Raw genomic sequence first — 26,690 nt, forward strand, 5'->3', positions numbered from 1 at the left:
TCTTCATTTCTCCAAAGCCTTAACTCAGTGGTTCTACACTTGTAGAGACCTGGACAGTCTTCATTTCTCTAGAGCCTTAACTCAGTGGTTCTACACTTGTAGAGACCTGGACAGTCTTCATTTCTCTAGAGCCTTAACTCAGTGGTTCTACACTTGTAGAGACCTGGACAGCCTTCATTTCTCCAAAGCCTTAACTCAGTGGTTCTACACTTGTAGAGACCTGGACAGTCTTCATTTCTCTAGAGCATTAACTCAGTGGTTCTACACTTGTAGAGATCTGGACAGCCTTCATTTCTCTAGAGCCTTAACTCAGTGGTTCTACACTTGTAGAAACCTGGCCAGCTTTCATTTCTCTAGAGCCTTAACTCAGTGGTTCTACACTTGTAGAGATCTGGACAGTCTTCATTTCTCTAGAGCCTTAACTCAGTGGTTCTACACTTGTAGAGACCTGGAAAGCCTTCATTTCTCTAGAGCCTTAACTCAGTGGTTCTACACTTGTAGAGACCTGGACAGCCTTCATTTCTCTAGAGCCTTAACTCAGTGGTTCTACACTTGTAGAGACCTGGACAGTCTTCATTTCTCTAGAGCCTTAACTCAGTGGTTCTACACTTGTAGAGACCTGGACAGCCTTCATTTCTCCAAAGCCTTAACTCAGTGGTTCTACACTTGTAGAGACCTGGACAGCCTTCATTTCTCTAGAGCATTAACTCAGTGGTTCTACACTTGTAGAGATCTGGACAGCCTTCATTTCTCTAGAGCCTTAACTCAGTGGTTCTACACTTGTAGAGACCTGGACAGTCTTCATTTCTCTAGAGCCTTAACTCAGTGGTTCTACACTTGTAGAGACCTGGACAGTCTTCATTTCTCTAGAGCCTTAACTCAGTGGTTCTACACTTGTAGAGACCTGGACAGCCTTCATTTCTCCAAAGCCTTAACTCAGTGGTTCTACACTTGTAGAGACCTGGACAGCCTTCATTTCTCTAGAGCATTAACTCAGTGGTTCTACACTTGTAGAGATCTGGACAGCCTTCATTTCTCTAGAGCCTTAACTCAGTGGTTCTACACTTGTAGAAACCTGGCCAGCTTTCATTTCTCTAGAGCCTTAACTCAGTGGTTCTACACTTGTAGAGATCTGGACAGTCTTCATTTCTCTAGAGCCTTAACTCAGTGGTTCTACACTTGTAGAGACCTGGAAAGCCTTCATTTCTCTAGAGCCTTAACTCAGTGGTTCTACACTTGTAGAGACCTGGACAGCCTTCATTTCTCTAGAGCCTTAACTCAGTGGTTCTACACTTGTAGAGACCTGGACAGTCTTCATTTCTCTAGAGCCTTAACTCAGTGGTTCTACACTTGTAGAGACCTGGACAGCCTTCATTTCTCCAAAGCCTTAACTCAGTGGTTCTACACTTGTAGAGACCTGGACAGCCTTCATTTCTCTAGAGCATTAACTCAGTGGTTCTACACTTGTAGAGATCTGGACAGCCTTCATTTCTCTAGAGCCTTAACTCAGTGGTTCTACACTTGTAGAAACCTGGCCAGCTTTCATTTCTCTAGAGCCTTAACTCAGTGGTTCTACACTTGTAGAGATCTGGACAGTCTTCATTTCTCTAGAGCCTTAACTCAGTGGTTCTACACTTGTAGAGACCTGGAAAGCCTTCATTTCTCTAGAGCCTTAACTCAGTGGTTCTACACTTGTAGAGACCTGGACAGCCTTCATTTCTCTAGAGCCTTAACTCAGTGGTTCTACACTTGTAGAGACCTGGAAAGCCTTCATTTCTCTAGAGCCTTAACTCAGTGGTTCTACACTTGTAGAGACCTGGACAGCCTTCATTTCTCTAGAGCCTTAACTCAGTGGTTCTACACTTGTAGAGACCTGGAAAGCCTTCATTTCTCTAGAGCCTTAACTCAGTGGTTCTACACTTGTAGAGACCTGGACAGCCTTCATTTCTCTAGAGCCTTAACTCAGTGGTTCTACACTTGTAGAGACCTGGACAGTCTTCATTTCTCTAGAGCCTTAACTCAGTGGTTCTACACTTGTAGAGACCTGGACAGTCTTCATTTCTCCAAAGCCTTAACTCAGTGGTTCTACACTTGTAGAGACCTGGACAGTCTTCATTTCTCCAAAGCCTTAACTCAGTGGTTCTACACTTGTAGAGACCTGGACAGTCTTCATTTCTCTAGAGCCTTAACTCAGTGGTTCTACACTTGTAGAGACCTGGACAGTCTTCATTTCTCTAGAGCCTTAACTCAGTGGTTCTACACTTGTAGAGACCTGGACAGCCTTCATTTCTCCAAAGCCTTAACTCAGTGGTTCTACACTTGTAGAGACCTGGACAGCCTTCATTTCTCTAGAGCATTAACTCAGTGGTTCTACACTTGTAGAGATCTGGACAGCCTTCATTTCTCTAGAGCCTTAACTCAGTGGTTCTACACTTGTAGAAACCTGGCCAGCTTTCATTTCTCTAGAGCCTTAACTCAGTGGTTCTACACTTGTAGAGATCTGGACAGTCTTCATTTCTCTAGAGCCTTAACTCAGTGGTTCTACACTTGTAGAGACCTGGAAAGCCTTCATTTCTCTAGAGCCTTAACTCAGTGGTTCTACACTTGTAGAGACCTGGACAGCCTTCATTTCTCTAGAGCCTTAACTCAGTGGTTCTACACTTGTAGAGACCTGGACAGTCTTCATTTCTCTAGAGCCTTAACTCAGTGGTTCTACACTTGTAGAGACCTGGACAGCCTTCATTTCTCTAGAGCATTAACTCAGTGGTTCTACACTTGTAGAGATCTGGACAGCCTTCATTTCTCTAGAGCCTTAACTCAGTGGTTCTACACTTGTAGAAACCTGGCCAGCTTTCATTTCTCTAGAGCCTTAACTCAGTGGTTCTACACTTGTAGAGATCTGGACAGTCTTCATTTCTCTAGAGCCTTAACTCAGTGGTTCTACACTTGTAGAGACCTGGAAAGCCTTCATTTCTCTAGAGCCTTAACTCAGTGGTTCTACACTTGTAGAGACCTGGACAGCCTTCATTTCTCTAGAGCCTTAACTCAGTGGTTCTACACTTGTAGAGACCTGGACAGTCTTCATTTCTCTAGAGCCTTAACTCAGTGGTTCTACACTTGTAGAGACCTGGACAGCCTTCATTTCTCCAAAGCCTTAACTCAGTGGTTCTACACTTGTAGAGACCTGGACAGCCTTCATTTCTCTAGAGCCTTAACTCAGTGGTTCTACACTTGTAGAGACCTGGACAGTCTTCATTTCTCTAGAGCCTTAACTCAGTGGTTCTACACTTGTAGAGACCTGGACAGCCTTCATTTCTCCAAAGCCTTAACTCAGTGGTTCTACACTTGTAGAGACCTGGACAGCCTTCATTTCTCTAGAGCATTAACTCAGTGGTTCTACACTTGTAGAGATCTGGACAGCCTTCATTTCTCTAGAGCCTTAACTCAGTGGTTCTACACTTGTAGAGACCTGGACAGTCTTCATTTCTCTAGAGCCTTAACTCAGTGGTTCTACACTTGTAGAGACCTGGACAGTCTTCATTTCTCTAGAGCCTTAACTCAGTGGTTCTACACTTGTAGAGACCTGGACAGCCTTCATTTCTCCAAAGCCTTAACTCAGTGGTTCTACACTTGTAGAGACCTGGACAGCCTTCATTTCTCTAGAGCATTAACTCAGTGGTTCTACACTTGTAGAGATCTGGACAGCCTTCATTTCTCTAGAGCCTTAACTCAGTGGTTCTACACTTGTAGAAACCTGGCCAGCTTTCATTTCTCTAGAGCCTTAACTCAGTGGTTCTACACTTGTAGAGATCTGGACAGTCTTCATTTCTCTAGAGCCTTAACTCAGTGGTTCTACACTTGTAGAGACCTGGAAAGCCTTCATTTCTCTAGAGCCTTAACTCAGTGGTTCTACACTTGTAGAGACCTGGACAGCCTTCATTTCTCTAGAGCCTTAACTCAGTGGTTCTACACTTGTAGAGACCTGGACAGTCTTCATTTCTCTAGAGCCTTAACTCAGTGGTTCTACACTTGTAGAGACCTGGACAGCCTTCATTTCTCCAAAGCCTTAACTCAGTGGTTCTACACTTGTAGAGACCTGGACAGCCTTCATTTCTCTAGAGCATTAACTCAGTGGTTCTACACTTGTAGAGATCTGGACAGCCTTCATTTCTCTAGAGCCTTAACTCAGTGGTTCTACACTTGTAGAAACCTGGCCAGCTTTCATTTCTCTAGAGCCTTAACTCAGTGGTTCTACACTTGTAGAGATCTGGACAGTCTTCATTTCTCTAGAGCCTTAACTCAGTGGTTCTACACTTGTAGAGACCTGGAAAGCCTTCATTTCTCTAGAGCCTTAACTCAGTGGTTCTACACTTGTAGAGACCTGGACAGCCTTCATTTCTCTAGAGCCTTAACTCAGTGGTTCTACACTTGTAGAGACCTGGAAAGCCTTCATTTCTCTAGAGCCTTAACTCAGTGGTTCTACACTTGTAGAGACCTGGACAGCCTTCATTTCTCTAGAGCCTTAACTCAGTGGTTCTACACTTGTAGAGACCTGGAAAGCCTTCATTTCTCTAGAGCCTTAACTCAGTGGTTCTACACTTGTAGAGACCTGGACAGCCTTCATTTCTCTAGAGCCTTAACTCAGTGGTTCTACACTTGTAGAGACCTGGACAGTCTTCATTTCTCTAGAGCCTTAACTCAGTGGTTCTACACTTGTAGAGACCTGGACAGTCTTCATTTCTCCAAAGCCTTAACTCAGTGGTTCTACACTTGTAGAGACCTGGACAGTCTTCATTTCTCCAAAGCCTTAACTCAGTGGTTCTACACTTGTAGAGACCTGGACAGTCTTCATTTCTCTAGAGCCTTAACTCAGTGGTTCTACACTTGTAGAGACCTGGACAGTCTTCATTTCTCTAGAGCCTTAACTCAGTGGTTCTACACTTGTAGAGACCTGGACAGCCTTCATTTCTCCAAAGCCTTAACTCAGTGGTTCTACACTTGTAGAGACCTGGACAGCCTTCATTTCTCTAGAGCATTAACTCAGTGGTTCTACACTTGTAGAGATCTGGACAGCCTTCATTTCTCTAGAGCCTTAACTCAGTGGTTCTACACTTGTAGAAACCTGGCCAGCTTTCATTTCTCTAGAGCCTTAACTCAGTGGTTCTACACTTGTAGAGATCTGGACAGTCTTCATTTCTCTAGAGCCTTAACTCAGTGGTTCTACACTTGTAGAGACCTGGAAAGCCTTCATTTCTCTAGAGCCTTAACTCAGTGGTTCTACACTTGTAGAGACCTGGACAGCCTTCATTTCTCTAGAGCCTTAACTCAGTGGTTCTACACTTGTAGAGACCTGGACAGTCTTCATTTCTCTAGAGCCTTAACTCAGTGGTTCTACACTTGTAGAGACCTGGACAGCCTTCATTTCTCTAGAGCATTAACTCAGTGGTTCTACACTTGTAGAGATCTGGACAGCCTTCATTTCTCTAGAGCCTTAACTCAGTGGTTCTACACTTGTAGAAACCTGGCCAGCTTTCATTTCTCTAGAGCCTTAACTCAGTGGTTCTACACTTGTAGAGATCTGGACAGTCTTCATTTCTCTAGAGCCTTAACTCAGTGGTTCTACACTTGTAGAGACCTGGAAAGCCTTCATTTCTCTAGAGCCTTAACTCAGTGGTTCTACACTTGTAGAGACCTGGACAGCCTTCATTTCTCTAGAGCCTTAACTCAGTGGTTCTACACTTGTAGAGACCTGGACAGTCTTCATTTCTCTAGAGCCTTAACTCAGTGGTTCTACACTTGTAGAGACCTGGACAGCCTTCATTTCTCCAAAGCCTTAACTCAGTGGTTCTACACTTGTAGAGACCTGGACAGCCTTCATTTCTCTAGAGCATTAACTCAGTGGTTCTACACTTGTAGAGATCTGGACAGCCTTCATTTCTCTAGAGCCTTAACTCAGTGGTTCTACACTTGTAGAGACCTGGACAGTCTTCATTTCTCTAGAGCCTTAACTCAGTGGTTCTACACTTGTAGAGACCTGGACAGTCTTCATTTCTCTAGAGCCTTAACTCAGTGGTTCTACACTTGTAGAGACCTGGACAGCCTTCATTTCTCCAAAGCCTTAACTCAGTGGTTCTACACTTGTAGAGACCTGGACAGCCTTCATTTCTCTAGAGCATTAACTCAGTGGTTCTACACTTGTAGAGATCTGGACAGCCTTCATTTCTCTAGAGCCTTAACTCAGTGGTTCTACACTTGTAGAAACCTGGCCAGCTTTCATTTCTCTAGAGCCTTAACTCAGTGGTTCTACACTTGTAGAGATCTGGACAGTCTTCATTTCTCTAGAGCCTTAACTCAGTGGTTCTACACTTGTAGAGACCTGGAAAGCCTTCATTTCTCTAGAGCCTTAACTCAGTGGTTCTACACTTGTAGAGACCTGGACAGCCTTCATTTCTCTAGAGCCTTAACTCAGTGGTTCTACACTTGTAGAGACCTGGACAGTCTTCATTTCTCTAGAGCCTTAACTCAGTGGTTCTACACTTGTAGAGACCTGGACAGCCTTCATTTCTCCAAAGCCTTAACTCAGTGGTTCTACACTTGTAGAGACCTGGACAGCCTTCATTTCTCTAGAGCATTAACTCAGTGGTTCTACACTTGTAGAGATCTGGACAGCCTTCATTTCTCTAGAGCCTTAACTCAGTGGTTCTACACTTGTAGAAACCTGGCCAGCTTTCATTTCTCTAGAGCCTTAACTCAGTGGTTCTACACTTGTAGAGATCTGGACAGTCTTCATTTCTCTAGAGCCTTAACTCAGTGGTTCTACACTTGTAGAGACCTGGAAAGCCTTCATTTCTCTAGAGCCTTAACTCAGTGGTTCTACACTTGTAGAGACCTGGACAGCCTTCATTTCTCTAGAGCCTTAACTCAGTGGTTCTACACTTGTAGAGACCTGGAAAGCCTTCATTTCTCTAGAGCCTTAACTCAGTGGTTCTACACTTGTAGAGACCTGGACAGCCTTCATTTCTCTAGAGCCTTAACTCAGTGGTTCTACACTTGTAGAGACCTGGAAAGCCTTCATTTCTCTAGAGCCTTAACTCAGTGGTTCTACACTTGTAGAGACCTGGACAGCCTTCATTTCTCTAGAGCCTTAACTCAGTGGTTCTACACTTGTAGAGACCTGGACAGTCTTCATTTCTCTAGAGCCTTAACTCAGTGGTTCTACACTTGTAGAGACCTGGACAGTCTTCATTTCTCCAAAGCCTTAACTCAGTGGTTCTACACTTGTAGAGACCTGGACAGTCTTCATTTCTCCAAAGCCTTAACTCAGTGGTTCTACACTTGTAGAGACCTGGACAGTCTTCATTTCTCTAGAGCCTTAACTCAGTGGTTCTACACTTGTAGAGACCTGGACAGTCTTCATTTCTCTAGAGCCTTAACTCAGTGGTTCTACACTTGTAGAGACCTGGACAGCCTTCATTTCTCCAAAGCCTTAACTCAGTGGTTCTACACTTGTAGAGACCTGGACAGCCTTCATTTCTCTAGAGCATTAACTCAGTGGTTCTACACTTGTAGAGATCTGGACAGCCTTCATTTCTCTAGAGCCTTAACTCAGTGGTTCTACACTTGTAGAAACCTGGCCAGCTTTCATTTCTCTAGAGCCTTAACTCAGTGGTTCTACACTTGTAGAGATCTGGACAGTCTTCATTTCTCTAGAGCCTTAACTCAGTGGTTCTACACTTGTAGAGACCTGGAAAGCCTTCATTTCTCTAGAGCCTTAACTCAGTGGTTCTACACTTGTAGAGACCTGGACAGCCTTCATTTCTCTAGAGCCTTAACTCAGTGGTTCTACACTTGTAGAGACCTGGACAGTCTTCATTTCTCTAGAGCCTTAACTCAGTGGTTCTACACTTGTAGAGACCTGGACAGCCTTCATTTCTCCAAAGCCTTAACTCAGTGGTTCTACACTTGTAGAGACCTGGACAGCCTTCATTTCTCTAGAGCATTAACTCAGTGGTTCTACACTTGTAGAGATCTGGACAGCCTTCATTTCTCTAGAGCCTTAACTCAGTGGTTCTACACTTGTAGAGACCTGGACAGTCTTCATTTCTCTAGAGCCTTAACTCAGTGGTTCTACACTTGTAGAGACCTGGACAGTCTTCATTTCTCTAGAGCCTTAACTCAGTGGTTCTACACTTGTAGAGACCTGGACAGCCTTCATTTCTCCAAAGCCTTAACTCAGTGGTTCTACACTTGTAGAGACCTGGACAGCCTTCATTTCTCTAGAGCATTAACTCAGTGGTTCTACACTTGTAGAGATCTGGACAGCCTTCATTTCTCTAGAGCCTTAACTCAGTGGTTCTACACTTGTAGAAACCTGGCCAGCTTTCATTTCTCTAGAGCCTTAACTCAGTGGTTCTACACTTGTAGAGATCTGGACAGTCTTCATTTCTCTAGAGCCTTAACTCAGTGGTTCTACACTTGTAGAGACCTGGAAAGCCTTCATTTCTCTAGAGCCTTAACTCAGTGGTTCTACACTTGTAGAGACCTGGACAGCCTTCATTTCTCTAGAGCCTTAACTCAGTGGTTCTACACTTGTAGAGACCTGGACAGTCTTCATTTCTCTAGAGCCTTAACTCAGTGGTTCTACACTTGTAGAGACCTGGACAGCCTTCATTTCTCTAGAGCCTTAACTCAGTGGTTCTACACTTGTAGAGACCTGGACAGCCTTCATTTCTCTAGAGCATTAACTCAGTGGTTCTACACTTGTAGAGATCTGGACAGCCTTCATTTCTCTAGAGCCTTAACTCAGTGGTTCTACACTTGTAGAAACCTGGCCAGCTTTCATTTCTCTAGAGCCTTAACTCAGTGGTTCTACACTTGTAGAGATCTGGACAGTCTTCATTTCTCTAGAGCCTTAACTCAGTGGTTCTACACTTGTAGAGACCTGGAAAGCCTTCATTTCTCTAGAGCCTTAACTCAGTGGTTCTACACTTGTAGAGACCTGGACAGCCTTCATTTCTCTAGAGCCTTAACTCAGTGGTTCTACACTTGTAGAGACCTGGAAAGCCTTCATTTCTCTAGAGCCTTAACTCAGTGGTTCTACACTTGTAGAGACCTGGACAGCCTTCATTTCTCTAGAGCCTTAACTCAGTGGTTCTACACTTGTAGAAACCTGGCCAGCCTTCATTTCTCTAGAGCCTTAACTCAGTGGTTCTACACTTGTAGAGACCTGGACAGTCTTCATTTCTCTAGACCCTTAACTCAGTGGTTCTACACTTGTAGAGACCTGGACAGTCTTCATTTCTCTAGAGCCTTAACTCAGTGGTTCTACACTTGTAGAGACCTGGACAGCCTTCATTTCTCTAGAGCCTTAACTCAGTGGTTCTACACTTGTAGAGACCTGGACAGCCTTCATTTCTCTAGAGCCTTAACTCAATAAAAAATCTTGATGAATTTTCATTGGAAGTAAAAGAAAAAAAAACTCTTCTACTGGAGCCGTAATTTTTATTTGAAAAGTTATATCCTAGAGGTTTCAAACTATCCCTAATTTGACCACCAAGGTACATGCCCCGTACACATGTTACCTCTTTAAAAAGCAAATCGCGTCATTTTTTCCCCATCGAGCCATTGTTGGGCTACATGTTACATGTAATTGTGACAATTAGTTCAAACAGATTCAGGATTCTTTTTGGTTACAGATCGTTGTCTGCAGCTAATGTGACAACAAACTCATTCAGTCTTTAATTTGGAAGAATGGGTTCTTTTAGACTTATAATTGTAAGTATCCAGCCTGCCAGCAACCTAATTACATCGATGCAGACCCCCCTCCTTTTTTTTTCCTCAACAAAATGTACCATTCACTACATGACTACTTTGCATGTTCCCAGTCTTTAATGTAAGCCACATTGCGACTCATTAATCTGTGGGCGTTGTTTTAGTAGTATGTTTTATTAGAGTGTTTTTTCGTTTTATTATATCTTATTAGATGTGTAATGCAATAGTGTCTTGCACAGGATTACTGAAACAATAGTCGATATCATGGCCGCATTCTCCGTGGCCTTGTACCAGAAATAGTGTTGAGTCCTAGCTGCGCTTTCAGAGTCACGGAGACAATCCAATTATCCACCCCTGAACGTCAGGATGTGAGTAGTCTCCCTCTATAACAAGGAGGTCACTTCGACAAATAGGACAGTCTCTACTTGATCCTCTAACAGAGTCACACGTGGAGATTTATACTTGGTCACATGTGGAGAATTACTCCTCCACACTCTGAAAAATGACTATATAATAAAGTATTTACAAATCTGACACTCTCTATATGTCTTATCGTACACACGGTGGATAGTGAAGAGGAAATCTTTTGTTTGGGTGTATACTAGTAAAACTAGCCCGTTTTATCCCTGGGTAGCTAATATTTAATAATTATTTTTTTACTCACTCTGTATCTTTCTTGTTTCTTGTTTAAATTCGTGTTAGGGTAAATTCGTCTCGTAATTTATTTTATGGAAGCGTCAACAACAAGATACCTTGTATTTTCAGTAGAACAGCCAGTATTACAATAACATCGCATAATTTTTTGGCATCGTCCAATACAAAGCCCTCATTCTCAACCACAAACGTTTGGGCCACCCCCCTACTTTTTGTTTGCATCTATCAAATGAAAAGCTAGTAACGGAAAGTTTCAAACGAAGCATAGACTTCTTTCAATCACTCGTTGCCTCCTGGCTTATAATGAGGCACCCACACTACGCAGATATTTTCAACCGTAAGCTAGAGAGGTATTGTTCAATAATATCTTGAAGCTTTGATCTTCCCACAGAACAGCTTGAATGAAGTAACATCACTGTTTGCAACTTAATCCACTCTTTAGACCACTCTTTGTATAGTTACTATTTTGTCAGTCATAGATCTAGAAAGGCAGCTTATTTAGAAGAACCCATCTCCAAAAACTGTATAATACATCCGCCTCCTAAAAAAACTCACACTTTTAATATTTTTATATTCACTGTGAAAATTTTAAAGGATTTTTTTTTGTTATTTTTAAAAAAGAGGCCTATTTGTGGATCTAAATCTAGTCATTTTAAAATTGTGCTGTACATTATCATTAACTAGAGTCTTTAAATTTCAAAATGAAGTCATTTTCTAGACACACATACACTTTCATACCAATGTCATGTGTTCTTTGGATAATCCTATTTGATCATCTCATGGGTCTAATTCCCCACATCAGTCTTGAAAATCTAGAAGAGAATAGTGTGGGCGACATCGTTCCGACCATAGACAATGCCCAGGCTTTCATATCGCTTGTTCGAGATGAACCATAGTCGTTTCACGACTGAAGGAGGCCAATGGACAAGAAGAGAATTAATAGATTTAAGATCTAAATCTAGATCTGTGTTGAAATAATCATTTTAAAACAAAATGGAACGAAATAATCATTTTGGACTTTTTAAATTCGTAAGTGTTCAAATCGGAAGGAACTATCATTGTGTACTTTAGACATTGAAATGACTTCTTTATAGAGCATATTGGGTCGTAGATGAAAATTTAAAAATATTTTTGGTATATTTGACCACTGCGATTTCTATCTTGAAAATTGCTTACTTATTCTATGCCAAAGTTGTATTTTCTTATTTAATTGGAGGAATTCGTGAGACTTATCTAATATGTATACATTCATTAAAGTGTCTCCTGTGTGTAATTAATTATACTTATGCTATACTTGCAACAAAACGAGTGTCCGGCCTCTGTAAGCAATTTAATACAAGATATATTGGCTGGACAACGTACAAGAATGGACCAACCTCTCCCTTGATATCCTGCTAAGAACAGCTGCTGACCGGGAAAAGTGGAAGAATTTTGATAGGCGAACTGTGGCAGCACGCCTTCAATGAAAGGGGCAGACGATGAGGAGGAGGGCGATGATAATGTCAAACTTGCTTTTACGCTACTCCTCCCTAAAAGTTCCGTGCAAACCGTGCGGTCAATCTAACTGAGGATATAAAGCTCACCCAGCAACCCCCAAGATTAACAATATTTTTTTTAATCGTATGCTTAGTATTGCTTAGTATAACATTTTCTGACTGCTGTCACAGGATAGTAAGTTCACTTGAGAATGTATACACAGCGGGAGAGATGTCAGAATTTAAAAACCAAAAAATCAATTCTATGACAAGGAACAGTGTCTACGACAAGGAACAGTGTCTATGGATTTGTTCCAGCATGGCTCCCAGTGTCTCTTGGAGCTTGCGTCTAATCGAGTTTCATCAGTAAGGGACATCATCCACTAACAATAGAGGCCACAAACAAAGAGTTGCCGGCCATGTCTTGTTACCCGTAAGACTAAAATCATTAGTAGTGACAAGTTGGCGGTACTCAAAGTGAAGTCAGTGTGACAACCTGTACTGAATGGCACCTTACAATGAACTAGAGGCACGCACATTGACTCACACGAAGAGACATAGCCACTCTATAAGTAAGCAAGAAAAACATTTTAAAAAATACTTTTTTGAATAACAGGGCTTATATTTAGAGTACTCGTATCAATTAGTTTTGGTCAGTCATATAATTAAATTTGTAATAGATCTAGAGTTCTTGACTAATAATAAACCATTTATTTTTTTAAAAAAAAGGAAGGGGGGAAGACCTGAATTTAAACTCAAGGCTCAAGCCTTCTCAGGCTTCTCAAGCCAACACTATAACCACTCTGCCAGTGAATAGCTTTCGAACATGGAAGATTGTATCTATTGTTTCTATAGTCAAGTCCTATATTTCAGATTTGCGTTTATTAAGATTCAGACGACGACATATAAAGGGAACTAATTCAGCTTATACTACCACTTCACTCAATTACAATTTCAGTTGTTCGAGATACCAAACAAAATAATTTATTACTAATAGTTAATTAACAAATTGGTTATTTTTTCTATTGATTTTTGTGTTGTTATGTAAAGGAAATAATTGTGCAAAAATTTCAGCTTGATCCTGGATTGGGTGTGGGAGAAATAACGTGTACAAACTTTTTACCAGACAGACAAGCAGAATGAGAAAGCTTTGTAATAATTAATTACTTAACATAGTGGTGTTGGCGTAAGAAAAGCGCTTTCCCAATCAAGGAGATTTGACTTACAGACGTTTGGCCCAACTCTTTAACAACTAGAATGAAATCAATGTAAGTCTTTATAAGTTATTTCATCATCTAGTTACTGTTCTGTGCCACCGAAGAGAAGAGATTCAAGGCTCAAGACAAAATAACCAATTTCAACTTACTATAAATATATATCCTCAACCCAGAAATATCAGGATACTAACAATTTAAGGTCACATTTGATTTGTTTTTATCAAAAAGATGACTTAAAAAGATGGCTCCCCAAATTTATTTTAAACAATTGTATCAATAGTTCTTTTTGATTTTGTAAAAGAGTGGAATATATACCGAGTGTGGTGGAAACTATTGAAGTTCCAAACTGTTTATCTATAGACCGACCTATATGAGGATGACTACATACAAACATTTAAGTACAAAGTATTATTATTTGAGTTATACCATTTAAAACAAGTTTACAAAGACAGTTTGTGTTTCAAAACTCAAAATCCGCCTTCGAAGTAGTCCACCCAGGCAGGTAAAAAGGCAGGTTTCAATATTGATTGATCTAATTGGGTTGAATATCAGTCTCAACAGCTTTTCCGAAAAACATTTCCTTAAAATAAAAAATTAAAATTTCTTTAGTTGAGTTCCATGGCTATTCGATTATCCCGCAGTTAACGCGCGCGATATTATGAAAAACTACTACATCAAGATGCTAACGACGATGATGATCAGGATGAGATGATGATTCTAATGATGATGATGAGATAATGATGATAATGATTATTATGAAGGTGCTAATCATGATGATGATGTTCTCGTAAGTGACTTAATCTACAAAGTTAGGAATTTGTATTAAAACGTCTTTCGTTTTCTTTCTTGATCTAACTAACAACCAGTTCACTAACCCGTACCAGAGTTTCGACCTCAGATTTCCTGCTTGTGATCTTGAGCGTACAATCTCGGAAGTGACGTCAGAAACGTATGGTGGTAAACCACGTGGGAGCCCTTCAAAGCTCAGTTCATTCGTCTCTCTCTCTCTCCATCCCCCCTTCCCATAGTAAGTTCCTTAGGAGGCTTGCAGTGAGGGCCAGAAAGTGTAAATAATTGAACTGCGTGAGTACAAAGTGGCTAGAGACAATGGACACTGAGTGACCGACATAGAGAGATGCGATCAATAACAGACATCACATTCACACATGCACAGAGCCAATGTTGAATGGATTGGGACCAATATTTATGACAGAATAAACGTTGGTTTTAATGCGACTTATTTTACTTGCAGAATAAAGGTTTCATCTATATGGACAAATATTAAGATAGGATAATTATATAATATATATAATATAATTGTATTGGTCCAAAGAAATCGAAATTTAGTTTGATTATAATTGTCCACCACAGCACCACAGCATTACTACTATAGCAATAACGATATAGATCACAATATATTCACACGCAAAAATACCAACGCACAGACGCGCGCACACACATACACACAAAAACACTCTGGCAGATTAAATCTCCTGCTTGGACAAACATTTCTAGTAAGAAAAAAAAAGTGGTTAGTTGACATATTAAACTTATAATTAAACTAACAATGATTGTTCAAACTCGTCAGAGACAATAAAGTCTGACAGAAGTCTTGAAGTTATTTCAATAGATGACATTAGATGTTAATATCTTTTTTTACGTCCAGCAAGCACTGTAGTGGGTAGAAATTTTTAAATATACTGCTTAAATATGAAGTTCTGCTTATTCAAACAAGTTAAACACACGTGTGTGTGTGTGTGTGCGGCTCAGTCTTTCTGTGTGTCTATTCAAGTCCTTGGGGTTTTAGCAATATATTTATTCCATATTCCACAAATCGTATTTATTTATTTATTTATTTATTTATTACATTTTGACAGAGCACAATAGAAATATTAATACATTTTTTTAGATGATTCTAACAAAAGTGAATATAAGTATAATTTAAATAAGCAAATCCCATTAGAAATTCGTAAACTTCTCATTATATTGCAATAAAAGCGATGGTTCTCAATGCTCCACTCATTATAAACATAACTTGCTGAGCTTATTGTTATGAGAACACAGATCAAAGACTCTGTCATTAGAAGAAAAGTGTGACACATACGCGCTAGCTGTGACACACACACACACACGTTAACTATGTTTTAATAGCGAACAGGAAACTTGGGCACAACTCACCAGGGACTCGAGCTGCGAGAATCACATTATACGTGCTAGAAGAAAGAGTACGTTAGACAATGATAGAAATAGATGTCGAAATAACTTTTCCCACCTTTTTTTAGAGCAGCTCATAAACGTATGATTCTATTGCTACAGTTTAGCAAGTCATATAGTTGCTTAGCAGTGTGATATGAGCACTCATCAATTCTGTCATAGAGTTGCTTGTACTAAGTCGTTTTTAAACTTAAAATACGTAATAGGAAGTCTAAACATACATCGCGGTCTATATATTATCCTTCTCTTTTTTTGTAATGTTTCATTATAGACTTCTTGATATAAACAATGAAGTTCGATCTATGACAGTCAACTGAATGTACAGTACAGATTACATCAAGAAGAGAGGAGACTATACATTAACAAAACACAGATTCACATTTACTAGGACTTAAACCCGGCATTCAAGAGATGGTATTTTCTCTCGGCACATAGTGAAATGTAAACGTCAGAAAATTAATTCATCTAGTCAAATCCAGTCGTATGTCTAATTGTCCTTTTCAAACTGTAAGAACATTGTGACAGAGAAGTACCACAGTAGTGGTAACAGGAGACAATGAAACACACGTGTATGTATAGGTAGAGGTGTAAAACAGGATGGCAATTGTTTATGAACATTTAGAACTTTGTATTTATAATAATAAGTCAAAACCAAAGACAAGCTTCAATGATACTGAATAGAAAGTTTAACTTGCAATAAGTAAAAGAAAACAGTTCAATACTTTAAAAAAAAAAATGCTTATCTAAGGTAAAGAATCCCGCTTATTACTGCCATCTATCTTAAAATAAATGTAAAAATACCCTCCCTTTCTGCTGTATAAAACAAAATTAATTAATTAACTAATTGGTTAATTTTTGGAATGATTCGTATATTGTCATCGACTATGAATAATTACTCAAAATTTCATCTATACGAAACTATGAAGTGGGAGAAAAAAAGGGACGAAACATAATAGTGGGATTAAATCCACATATACATCCACATCTCTCATTAAATAGCATTTATTCTCATTATTTCAATCTCAAACAAAGTATTTAATTACCAATAATTGATTTACTAATTGGTTAATTTTTCTATTGATTCATGTCTTGTCAGTTAAAATTTATAAACGTGCAAAGCTTCAATTTGATCAGAGAATGGGAAGTGGGAGTTCAAACTTTTTACCAGACAGACAGACAGAGGGAGTTGATTTACGCTTTGTACAAATATATAACAAAAAAACAAAATAAACAAAACAAACTACCAGCTAAAACTAATAGGCAAAATCGTTGTGCAAGGACCAAACCGTGGTGTCAATCAATACACTCCAATCATTACTATCTCATTTAGTCATTAAAAAGAAAGCAGAATGTATTGTTCACTGCTACTTGATGAGGACAACAAACAGCAGCACAGAACTAGAACTTACATCTACGCAAAGGCTGGACTGAAGGACGATCATGTTGATATCCTCAAACGGCGCTTCCTCTCTCTGGGCGGCTTCCGCCTGCTGCTGCTGAAGAAGAAAAGCTGCCGGAAGTTGCCTAGCCCCAGTCCGCCATGATTTACGACGTGGAATGTTGGGACGTTGTGTACCAATACTGACCACCTCGTTACACTGTCCGGGCTGTAAACACACAAACAAACAAATAAACGTAGTTAGCTGGGATAAAAATAACAAGATAGTGTTATACAAAATATAAAGATAGATATAAACTTATAAATAGATTTAAATCTAATTTCAAGTTTTTCATCTAGAATTCTATTAATGGAATACAGAGAAATAACGCAAGAACAACAACTCCATTTGCGGAAAACATGTACATGTATTAAACAAGGAAAAGCGCGGTGGAAGGGAAAGGCAACATTGTTCCAATAAGAATGACGTCAGGTATCAGTGACGTCTGCTTGAAAGAAAAAGTTAATGAATTTCCGGTTCATTAAACGGGTTAAAGAGAAAACGCAAAGACATGATTAAAAGATGCGGATGGTTTCTTTTGAGTTCCTGTTGTGTTGCCATGGAAACCTTAATGTGAAGACCTTGTGTCAATGCAATGTTTGAAGATTGTATCACTCGCAATATTTGTACACACAAAACAGTTGGGGAAAAAAATAGAAAAGAAAAATCAGAAATGTAATTTTTGTTATCTCCAACATCTGAGAGGTCAGATGACACAATTAGACACACCAGGGGGAAAAGACAGCAACTGTTAAAATTAAAGATAGTAACACAACAAGGGCGTATCCGATGTCCTTCAACAGGTAGGGTCGATATTTTAGCAAGCAAAGCTGCTTGCGTAAACTTCCCCCCCCCCCCACACACACACACATTTGCCCACAAACATACATCCAAAAACAAATGAAATCAAGCTCATTTTGATAAAATTATCTTGAACATAGGCGCCAGGATTTCTAGGTCCCTTCGCCTCAACGTGACACCTCGATGGAAACATCTAGAAGTGGAACTAGAATAACGGGTAGCGAAGAAGGCCTCCGTTGGGTTACTCTGACTGAGTTTTTTTAAATCTCTTCCAGTGTGAGGATAGAACTGAGCAGGGCCGGCTTTAGGCATAGGCAAACTAGGCAGCTGCATCGGACCTCCGATTGGTGGGGGCCTCACACATGACTCATACAAATAATTTCTTATAGAAAACATTGCGATACATGGCTCCAATCTCAAACATAGCAGAACTCTGGGGCTTTGTGTCTATTAGAACAGCTCTCAGTCTCAAGGTTTATTTGCAAATGTTCAGATCTACTTATTAGACTACATAAGTTAGAGGACCAATGTTCAGATCTACTTATTAGACTACATAAGTTAGAGGTCCATTGTTCAGATTTACTTATTAGACTACATAAGTTAGAGGACCATTGTTCAGATTTACTTATTAGACTACATAAGTTAGAGGACCATTGTTCAGATCTACTTATTAGACTACATAAGTTAGAAGACCATTGTTTAGATCTACTTGTTAGACTACATCAGTTAGAGGACCATTGTTTAGATCTACTTATTAGACTACATAAGTTAGAGGACCATTGTTTAGATCTACTTATTAGACTACATAAGTTAGAGGACCATTGTTTAGATCTACTTATTAGACTACATCAGTTAGAGGACCATTGTTTAGATCTACTTGTTAGACTACATTTCACTACATAAGTTAGAGGACCATTGTTCAGATCTACTTGTTAGACTACATAAGTTAGAGGACCATTGTTTAGATCTACTTGTCAGACTACATAAGTTAGAAGTCCATTGTTCAGATCTACTTATTAGACTACATAAGTTAGAGGACCATTGTTCAGATCTACTTGTTAGACTACATCAGTTAGAGGACCATTGTTTAGATCTACTTGTTAGACTACATCAGTTAGAGGACCATTGTTTAGATCTACTTATTAGACTACATAAGTTAGAGGACCATTGTTTAGATCTACTTGTTAGACTACATAAGTTAGAGGACCATTGTTTAGATCTACTTGTTAGACTACATACGTTAGAAGACCATTGTTTAGATCTACTTGTTAGACTACATAAGTTAGAGGACCATTGTTTAGATCTACTTGTTAGACTACATAAGTTAGAGGACCATTGTTTAGATCTACTTGTTAGACTACATAAGTTAGAGGACCATTGTTCAGATCTACTTATTAGACTACATCAGTTAGAGGACCATTGTTCAGATCTACTTGTTAGACTACATAAGTTAGAGGACCATTGTTCAGATCTACTTGTTAGACTACATAAGTTAGAGGACCATTGTTCAGATCTACTTGTTAGACTACATAAGTTAGAGGACCATTGTTTAGATCTACTTGTTAGACTACATAAGTTAGAGGCATTGTTTAGATCTACTTATTAGACTACATAAGTTAGAGGACCATTGTTCAGATCTACTTGTTAGACTACATAAGTTAGAAGACCATTGTTTAGATCTACTTATTAGACTACATAAGTTAGAGGACCATTGTTCAGATCTACTTGTTAGACTACATAAGTTAGAGGACCATTGTTTAGATCTACTTATTAGACTACATAAGTTAGAGGACCATTGTTCAGATCTACTTGTTAGACTACATAAGTTAGAGGACCATTGTTTAGATCTACTTATTAGACTACATAAGTTAGAGGACCATTGTTCAGATCTACTTGTTAGACTACATAAGTTAGAAGACCATTGTTTAGATCTACTTATTAGACTACATAAGTTAGAGGACCATTGTTCAGATCTACTTGTTAGACTACATAAGTTAGAGGACCATTGTTCAGATCTACTTATTAGACTACATAAGTTAGAGGACCATTGTTCAGATCTACTTGTTAGACTACATAAGTTAGAAGACCATTGTTCAGATCTACTTATTAGACTACATAAGTTAGAGGACCATTGTTCAGATCTACTTGTTAGACTACATAAGTTAGAAGACCATTGTTTAGATCTACTTATTAGACTACATAAGTTAGAGGACCATTGTTCAGATCTACTTGTTAGACTACATAAGTTAGAGGACCATTGTTCAGATCTACTTGTTAGACTACATAAGTTAGAGGACCATTGTTTAGATCTACTTGTTAGACTACATAAGTTAGAGGACCATTGTTCAGATCTACTTATTAGACTACATAAGTTAGAGGACCATTGTTTAGATCTACTTATTAGACTACATAAGTTAGAGGACCATTGTTTAGATCTACTTGTTAGACTACATAAGTTAGAGGACCATTGTTTAGATCTACATGTTAGACTACATAAGTTAGAGGACCATTGTTTAGATCTACTTATTAGACTACATAAGTTAGAGGACCATTGTTTAGATCTACTTGTTAGACTACATAAGTTAGAGGACCATTGTTTAGATCTACTTATTAGACTACATAAGTTAGAGGACCATTGTTCAGATCTACTTATTAGACTACATCAGTTAGAGGACCATTGTTTAGATCTACTTGTTAGACTACATAAGTTAGAGGACCATTGTTCAGATCTACTTGTTAGACTACATAAGTTAGAGGACCATTGTTTAGATCTACTTATTAGACTACATAAGTTAGAGGCATTGTTTAGATCTACTTATTAGACTACATAAGTTAGAGGACCATTGTTCAGATCTACATGTTAGACTACATAAGTTAGAGGACCATTGTTTAGATCTACTTGTTAGACTACATCAGTTAGAGGACCATTGTTTAGATCTACTTGTTAGACTACATAAGTTAGAGGACCATTGTTTAGATCTACTTGTTAGACTACATAAGTTAGAGGACCATTGTTTAGATCTACTTGTTAGACTACATAAGTTAGAGGACCATTGTTCAGATCTACATGTTAGACTACATAAGTTAGAGGACCATTGTTTAGATCTACTTGTTAGACTACATAAGTTAGTGGACCATTGTTTAGATCTACTTATTAGACTACATAAGTTAGAGGATCATTGTTTAGATCTACTTGTTAGACTACATATGTTAGAAGACCTTTGTTTAGATCTACTTATTAGACTAAATAAGTTAGAGGACTATTGTTCAGATCTACTTGTTAGACTACATATGTTAGAAGACCTTTGTTTAGATCTACTTATTAGACTAAATAAGTTAGAGGACTATTGTTTCTTCCTTATGGTGAAATTTTGAAACATTGTTTCTAGTCTGGTGATCATGACTCGTCCTTAAAGCATATTGGTCCTATCGGCGCTGTAGGACTTGAACTTATTTGTTGATTTAGATATGGATACAGGACGGTTTATAATTCGGTCTTAATTTTTGTTTTGTTTTTCTATTTCATTTGGGGCCTCACTATTCGCTTCGCTTAGGGCCTCGAATTACCCAAGGCCGTTTCTGAACAGAGACATGACAACCCAGTCCAACAGCAGTTCCAGAGAGCGATAGGAATGGTGTCTCTATACGGTGTAGTTGAGGTCTCTTTACGGTGTAGTGGCTTCTCTTTACGGTGTAGTGGCTTCTCTTTACGGTGTAGTGGCTTCTCTTTACGGTGTAGTGGCTTCTCTTTACTGTGTAGTGGCTTCTCTTTACTGTGTAGTGGCTTCTCTTTACTGTGTAGTGGCTTCTCCTTACTGTGTAGTGGCTTCTCTTTACTGTGTAGTGGCTTCTCTTTACTGTGTAGTGGCTTCTCTTTACTGTGTAGTGGCTTCTCTTTACGGTGTAGTGGCTTCTCTTTACTGTGTAGTGGCTTCTCTTTACTGTGTAGTGGCTTCTCTTTACGGTGTAGTGGCTTCTCTTTACTGTGTAGTGGCTTCTCTTTACTGTGTAGTGGCTTCTCTTTACGGTGTAGTGGCTTCTCTTTACGGTGTAGTGGCTTCTCTTTACTGTGTAGTGGCTTCTCTTTACTGTGTAGTGGCTTCTCTTTACGGTGTAGTGGCTTCTCTTTACAGTGTAGTGACTTCTCTTTACAGTGTAGTGACTTCTCTTTACGGTGTAGTGGCTTCTCTTTACAGTGTAGTGACTTCTCTTTACGGTGTAGTGGCTTCTCTTTACTGTGTAGTGGCTTCTCTTTACTGTGTGGTGGCTTCTCTTTACGGTGTAGTGGCTTCTCTTTACAGTGTAGTGACTTCTCTTTACAGTGTAGTGACTTCTCTTTACGGTGTAGTGGCTTCTCTTTACGGTGTAGTGGTGGCTACAGTATAGGAGTATGAAGAAATTCCCCGTAGTCAAAGAGAACTTCAGCCATTGGTAGCGATCGGACTCAGAATCGAGTGTTTGCTCTACGAGCCTATCGTAGTAATGAAGCTTGCAATTGTGGAACTTGGGGTGAAGACTCCCGCTCCATGCGTTGCTGTTGGATAAAAATCATTCCAACGGTCATGGGGATCATGGCGCTTCGACTAGGAACAAAGGGAGAAGGATGGAGGTTGAGACCCACAAAGACACTTCCTTTCCAACTAACCCCAAAGGCATGAAAATATATCTGTTGATGTTCATTATATCCCAGCTCTTTATCCATGATGCCTGCGTTCTCTCACTACACCCACTTGATTGACCTAGGGACACGTCTAGGACGTAATCCTCTTCGTTTTGTTAGGTAACGTCTGTATTTTATAAGATAAGATACACCCCGATATTGGTCGGACTTAAGACGATCTGTTCGTTTGTCAAATTATTTTGTTGGCGGATGGCCATAATTCTAGCCATCTTTCTGTTTAATGATCAGTTTCGTCTGGACATTGTGTCACGTGACATTATTGAAACCTAACTACCAGGTGGCTCTTGGGAAGGGGAAAAAAACAAAACATTAATGACATCATAAGATGATGAAATAAAGGAAAGTGGTGGAAAAAAAAAAGCCCCCCCCCCTCCTTTCCTCTATTTTTCAAATCTCTACAGACCATTTACATGACATTTCTTGAGTTCATCTCTCCCTATCCAGACACACACACACACACAAACACACACATACACACACACTTTTTTTTAATCGTGAGCCCAGTAACCTTTTGTTCTTCTATTCTCTCATTGTCCTTATCATAAGTTTTTCATACCAATTGTATAACGTACCCACCGCCCCCCCAGTCTCTCTCTTTGTATATTTACTTTGTATTCCATTTGAAACAGACATTTCCCAACTCCCAAAGAGAATGTCCAGGTCTAGGAAACTGTTCGCAATGGGAATCCTATTTCATTCGGTTATACAACGAAATTCTCTTTAGTATTGCTAAAACTCTAAAGGGCGTGTGGTCGATTGGTAGAGCGCAAGGCTTCAGAACCAAATGGTCTTGAGTACGAATCCCAGTGACTTTAATGTGTCCTGCGATGGGGAAGTAAAGACGATAGGACTTTGTGCTGAAACGGAAACGTGGACCCCCCCCCCCCCCCAGCGCCTGAAAGAAGTCCTTCTAAAACTTATTTAGAAATCAAGAAAAAACATCAAAATATTTTTTTTAAACAAAGCTTATATCGTACTTATATCAATTAGTTTGGATTAGTCGTGTAATTAAATTTGTAATAGATCTAGGCAAACAATAAAAAGGCATTTACATTTATAATAAAAAAAAATAACGACCTGAATAAGAACATGTGGGCTACAGCCTTCTCAAGCCACGCGGTAACCACTCTGCTATGAACATGGAACATTGTATAGATTGTTTCTAGTTCATGTTTGTGTCCACTAAGCCTGAGACGGCAGCCTAATATAAAGGGGACTACCTCAGTCAAGTAATATTTTTTCCCTGGTTTAAGATACCAAACAAAGTACTTTATTACCAATAGTTAGTTAACTAATTGTTAATTTTTTTTAGTGTTTCTTGCGTTGTCAGGTAAGAGAAATAGTTGTGCAAAATTTCAGTTTGTTCCCAGATAGGGTGTCGGAGAAAAAACGTGTACGTACTTTTGGCCAGACAGACAGACAGGCAGACAGACAGAGTGAGTTGATATGAGCTTTGTAAAAAAAAAAAAAGTTGTTCTATTTGTTTATGTAGCAAGGTACGTTTATAGAGACAGGTTTGAGTCTAGGTGATGAGATAATACATGTTACAGTTTCAGAAGTCAGACCCTCTCGATTCATGTTACTGCTAAGTGATGTGTTAGAATATTGTTTTGATACAACTGTGAGATGTCTCACCATGTTTCAGGACAAGAACGAATGTTTATGATGAGCAATGTGTATTGAATCATTAGACATGAAAACACATTTAGTTCATTGTATGGCAGGAGTCAATAAAATGACCTTCACATCCAACGTACTACAGCCATTGTGAAGATGAGATACAGTCAAACCATTAGCAACATAAGCTCTGTCTATTATACAGTTTAGGGAATAGTAACGATAATCTTTCCAGTAAGTAAAGTAAAACTTTGTGAATTTTTTGTCACTCAAGTTATAAATGTGTGGTTCTGGCCATGATACTGTCCGTTTTTTTTTTTTTTTGTTTCAATAAACATTTTTGATGTCATGTATTTACTTCGACTATTAAATACAATCAACTGTTGGGACGTAAAATTGTGTTGTGTCTTTTTCTGGTTTAAAAAAAATATTACAACGGACTAAGAGTTTCTTGTGGAAAAAACACCAACACATACCTTCTGTTTGTGACATGGACATCCAACTGTGAAAGAAGTAGGTCATCCCCAAGAGATTGGTCACTTACTAACCGATAGTTAAGAATTTCTCAGCAAGAGCCTAGAACAAGTAAGAGAAGGCCTGAGCCCCTGGTAATGAAATCTTTTCTGCTTGGTCAAACAAAGCCAACCCAGTGTCCAGACAATCAAAAGCAATCTTTAGTTCATTGTCTTTTTTCTTGGTGATGTAAACTCCCCCCCCCCCTCCCCCTTTTCTTTTTACTCGCATTCTTCTGTTTGTGAAAACAAAAAAATGAAAACAATCAAGGTCTGGAAGTGATTGCTTATGACAAACTGAAAGAAACCTGACGACTGAGGTGTCTTGGGAAGTCTGTTGGTCTTGAATATCATCGAAAGATAATATTAACATCTTGACTAATTATGATATTAGTATTATTATTATTACTATGACTATTATTATTATGTTAGAAAAGAACGAGTATTCCTTCTCTGGCACTGCCAGGCTCGAGTTTCGTTAAAGATAAACAAAGTTCATTGTAGTCCCTTTATAATAATAATAATAATAATAATAATCTATATTGTCCGTAAGGAAATTTGTTTCACAATTTGTGCATTACTAGTTAACAAAACATGGTAACTAGAAAAAAAAAACGGAAATTTTCTGTTGATGTGGCTAGTCTGCAATAGTACTGCCCTTTGACCGGTAATAAGGATCCTCTTAGGAATCCTTAGGACTTCTAATGTGTCTGCGAAATCAGTTGTCAGCATCCCTTCGTTAGATATGACAACAGGGTGTATTGTAATTTTAGACAGCTACCATACTCACTTCATCTCTAAACTTAGATTTTCATATTTTCTTCGCTTTTCTGTAATAGAGTGTAATACATCTATTTTGGGATAGCAGTATGGCGATGTCATTGATTGTAACGGATTTTTTTTTTTTTTGATAAACAATAAATCTGGGCGATTGAAAGCCACCACTTAAAATAGGTCTTTCTCCAGTATAATAGGTAATCGGTGACTCGAAAACCTGTGTCGAGTATCTTTCTTAATCAGATTATGTCAAAACCAGGTGTTGATGTATTAATTTCACTCCTTGGTTATGGCGACCCAGGTAGGCAGATTCTGATAAAGCTGAGCATCCTGCCAATATGTGTTTAATCGACTCTTCCATGTTTCCACACAATAGGCAACTGTCAACAACATCGAGTTCAATTATATTCTTTCCCTAACTCTTGGTCCTAATAATTCGGTCCTGTATTGCTGTAACAAAGCTGCGTGAGACGTATATGTGAACTGAGGCGTAGCTAAGATGGGGGAGGGAGGGGGAGAATTAAAAAATCTCCCCTGGGACCCCACTTGAGGGGGGGGGGGGCAGATGAGTGTTTTTACATTAAATATTAAATAGTACGCAAAAAGCAGGGGCCCCAAAAAGGTCAAGTCCCCGGGCCCCCAAATGATGGCAAATTCCTAGCTACGCAACTGCATTGTGTGAGTCTTTAGAACAGGGAGCTACGCGGCACTACGTTACACAGCAGATTCTGTTACCAGGGCACTAAGAAAGACCTAGGCCCGCCCACCTGCCTTGTCAACAATGGAAGTTTATCTCAGGTGTCAGGATAAAGATGTCCAGCTCTAAGCTATACCAAGGAAGCAGCCTTGTCAATCTGGTCACCATGTAACAAAGCCGAGAACCTTCCGTGGAGTTCTTTTTCTTACAATTGATGAATAATTTCATGCCCTGCGTCATTTAAAGAGGTATCTGTATTTTTCAGGCTCAGTGGAGTCACCTCAGAGTCGTATTTACTAAGGAAGGAAACTAGTTCATTGCTAGGGGGCAATGGTGTTTTTATCTTATTTTAAAAACCTGTATCTTACACAGTTTGTAAATCTCTGCAGTCCACGACCTCCATCCTTCCTAGGATCAAATTGACATAATTATTCGTAGTCGATAACAATACATGAATCAATAACCAGTTTGTTCATCATTTAATACTAATTCATTAATTTTTGTTTTATATAACAGAAAGGGAGCTAAACTCTGTTAATTGCAGATAAAAGGCAATAATTATAGGCTATTCCCCTTAGATAATCTTTGGTTTTAACAGGTTTTCTTTTTTCTATTGCTTGTGTCGTTAGATACCTCCCCTTTAGTGTGGCACCAGATTGAGCAACGTTAGAGATCTACATCTATATATAATGTAAAACAGTTTTCTTTAGAGTAGAGTAAATCTACACCAGGATCATGTCCAACTCTATAAGATGTAGTTTTCTAAATCAAAGATAAAGGGTTTGTAATAAAAATAAGTTCTTGTGTCGAGATGTCAGTCCTGGGGTTGTTTGTA

The 26,690-nt window shown here is 39.1% G+C and overlaps 2 protein-coding genes across 2 annotated transcripts in view; both read right to left on the bottom strand.

The window, feature by feature from the left end:
• Positions 1–26,690, bottom strand: part of LOC106072479 (rhomboid-related protein 3-like) — a 131,110-nt gene that overhangs the window by 100,822 nt on the left and 3,598 nt on the right. The window contains exon 2 of the mRNA XM_056021144.1: positions 16,741–16,938. Coding sequence (XP_055877119.1) covers positions 16,741–16,773 — 33 coding nt within the window. The 5' untranslated portion in view covers positions 16,774–16,938. The remainder of the gene's footprint in view (positions 1–16,740; positions 16,939–26,690) is intronic.
• LOC129924722 (zinc finger protein 708-like) lies at positions 21,122–22,273 on the bottom strand. The gene is made up of 2 exons (XM_056021221.1): positions 22,076–22,273; positions 21,122–21,946 (listed from the first exon to the last, which is right to left on the bottom strand). Exons 1-2 carry the CDS (start codon positions 22,271–22,273, stop codon positions 21,122–21,124), a joined length of 1,023 nt encoding a protein of 340 aa, XP_055877196.1.

The sequence above is a fragment of the Biomphalaria glabrata genome, chromosome 2 (genome assembly GCF_947242115.1).
Source record: "Biomphalaria glabrata chromosome 2, xgBioGlab47.1, whole genome shotgun sequence".
Taxonomy (NCBI): Eukaryota; Metazoa; Mollusca; class Gastropoda; family Planorbidae; genus Biomphalaria; species Biomphalaria glabrata.

Bases quoted from the DNA above. Each gene is read 5' to 3' on its own strand.
- LOC129924722 (XM_056021221.1), bottom strand. From the start codon at position 22,273: ATGGATAAAGAGCTGGGATATAATGAACATCAACAGATATATTTTCAT. The intron at 21,947-22,075 runs GTTCCACAATTG...CCTATACTGTAG, and splicing joins AGCGGGAGTCTTCACCCCAA to CCACCACTACACCGTAAAGA.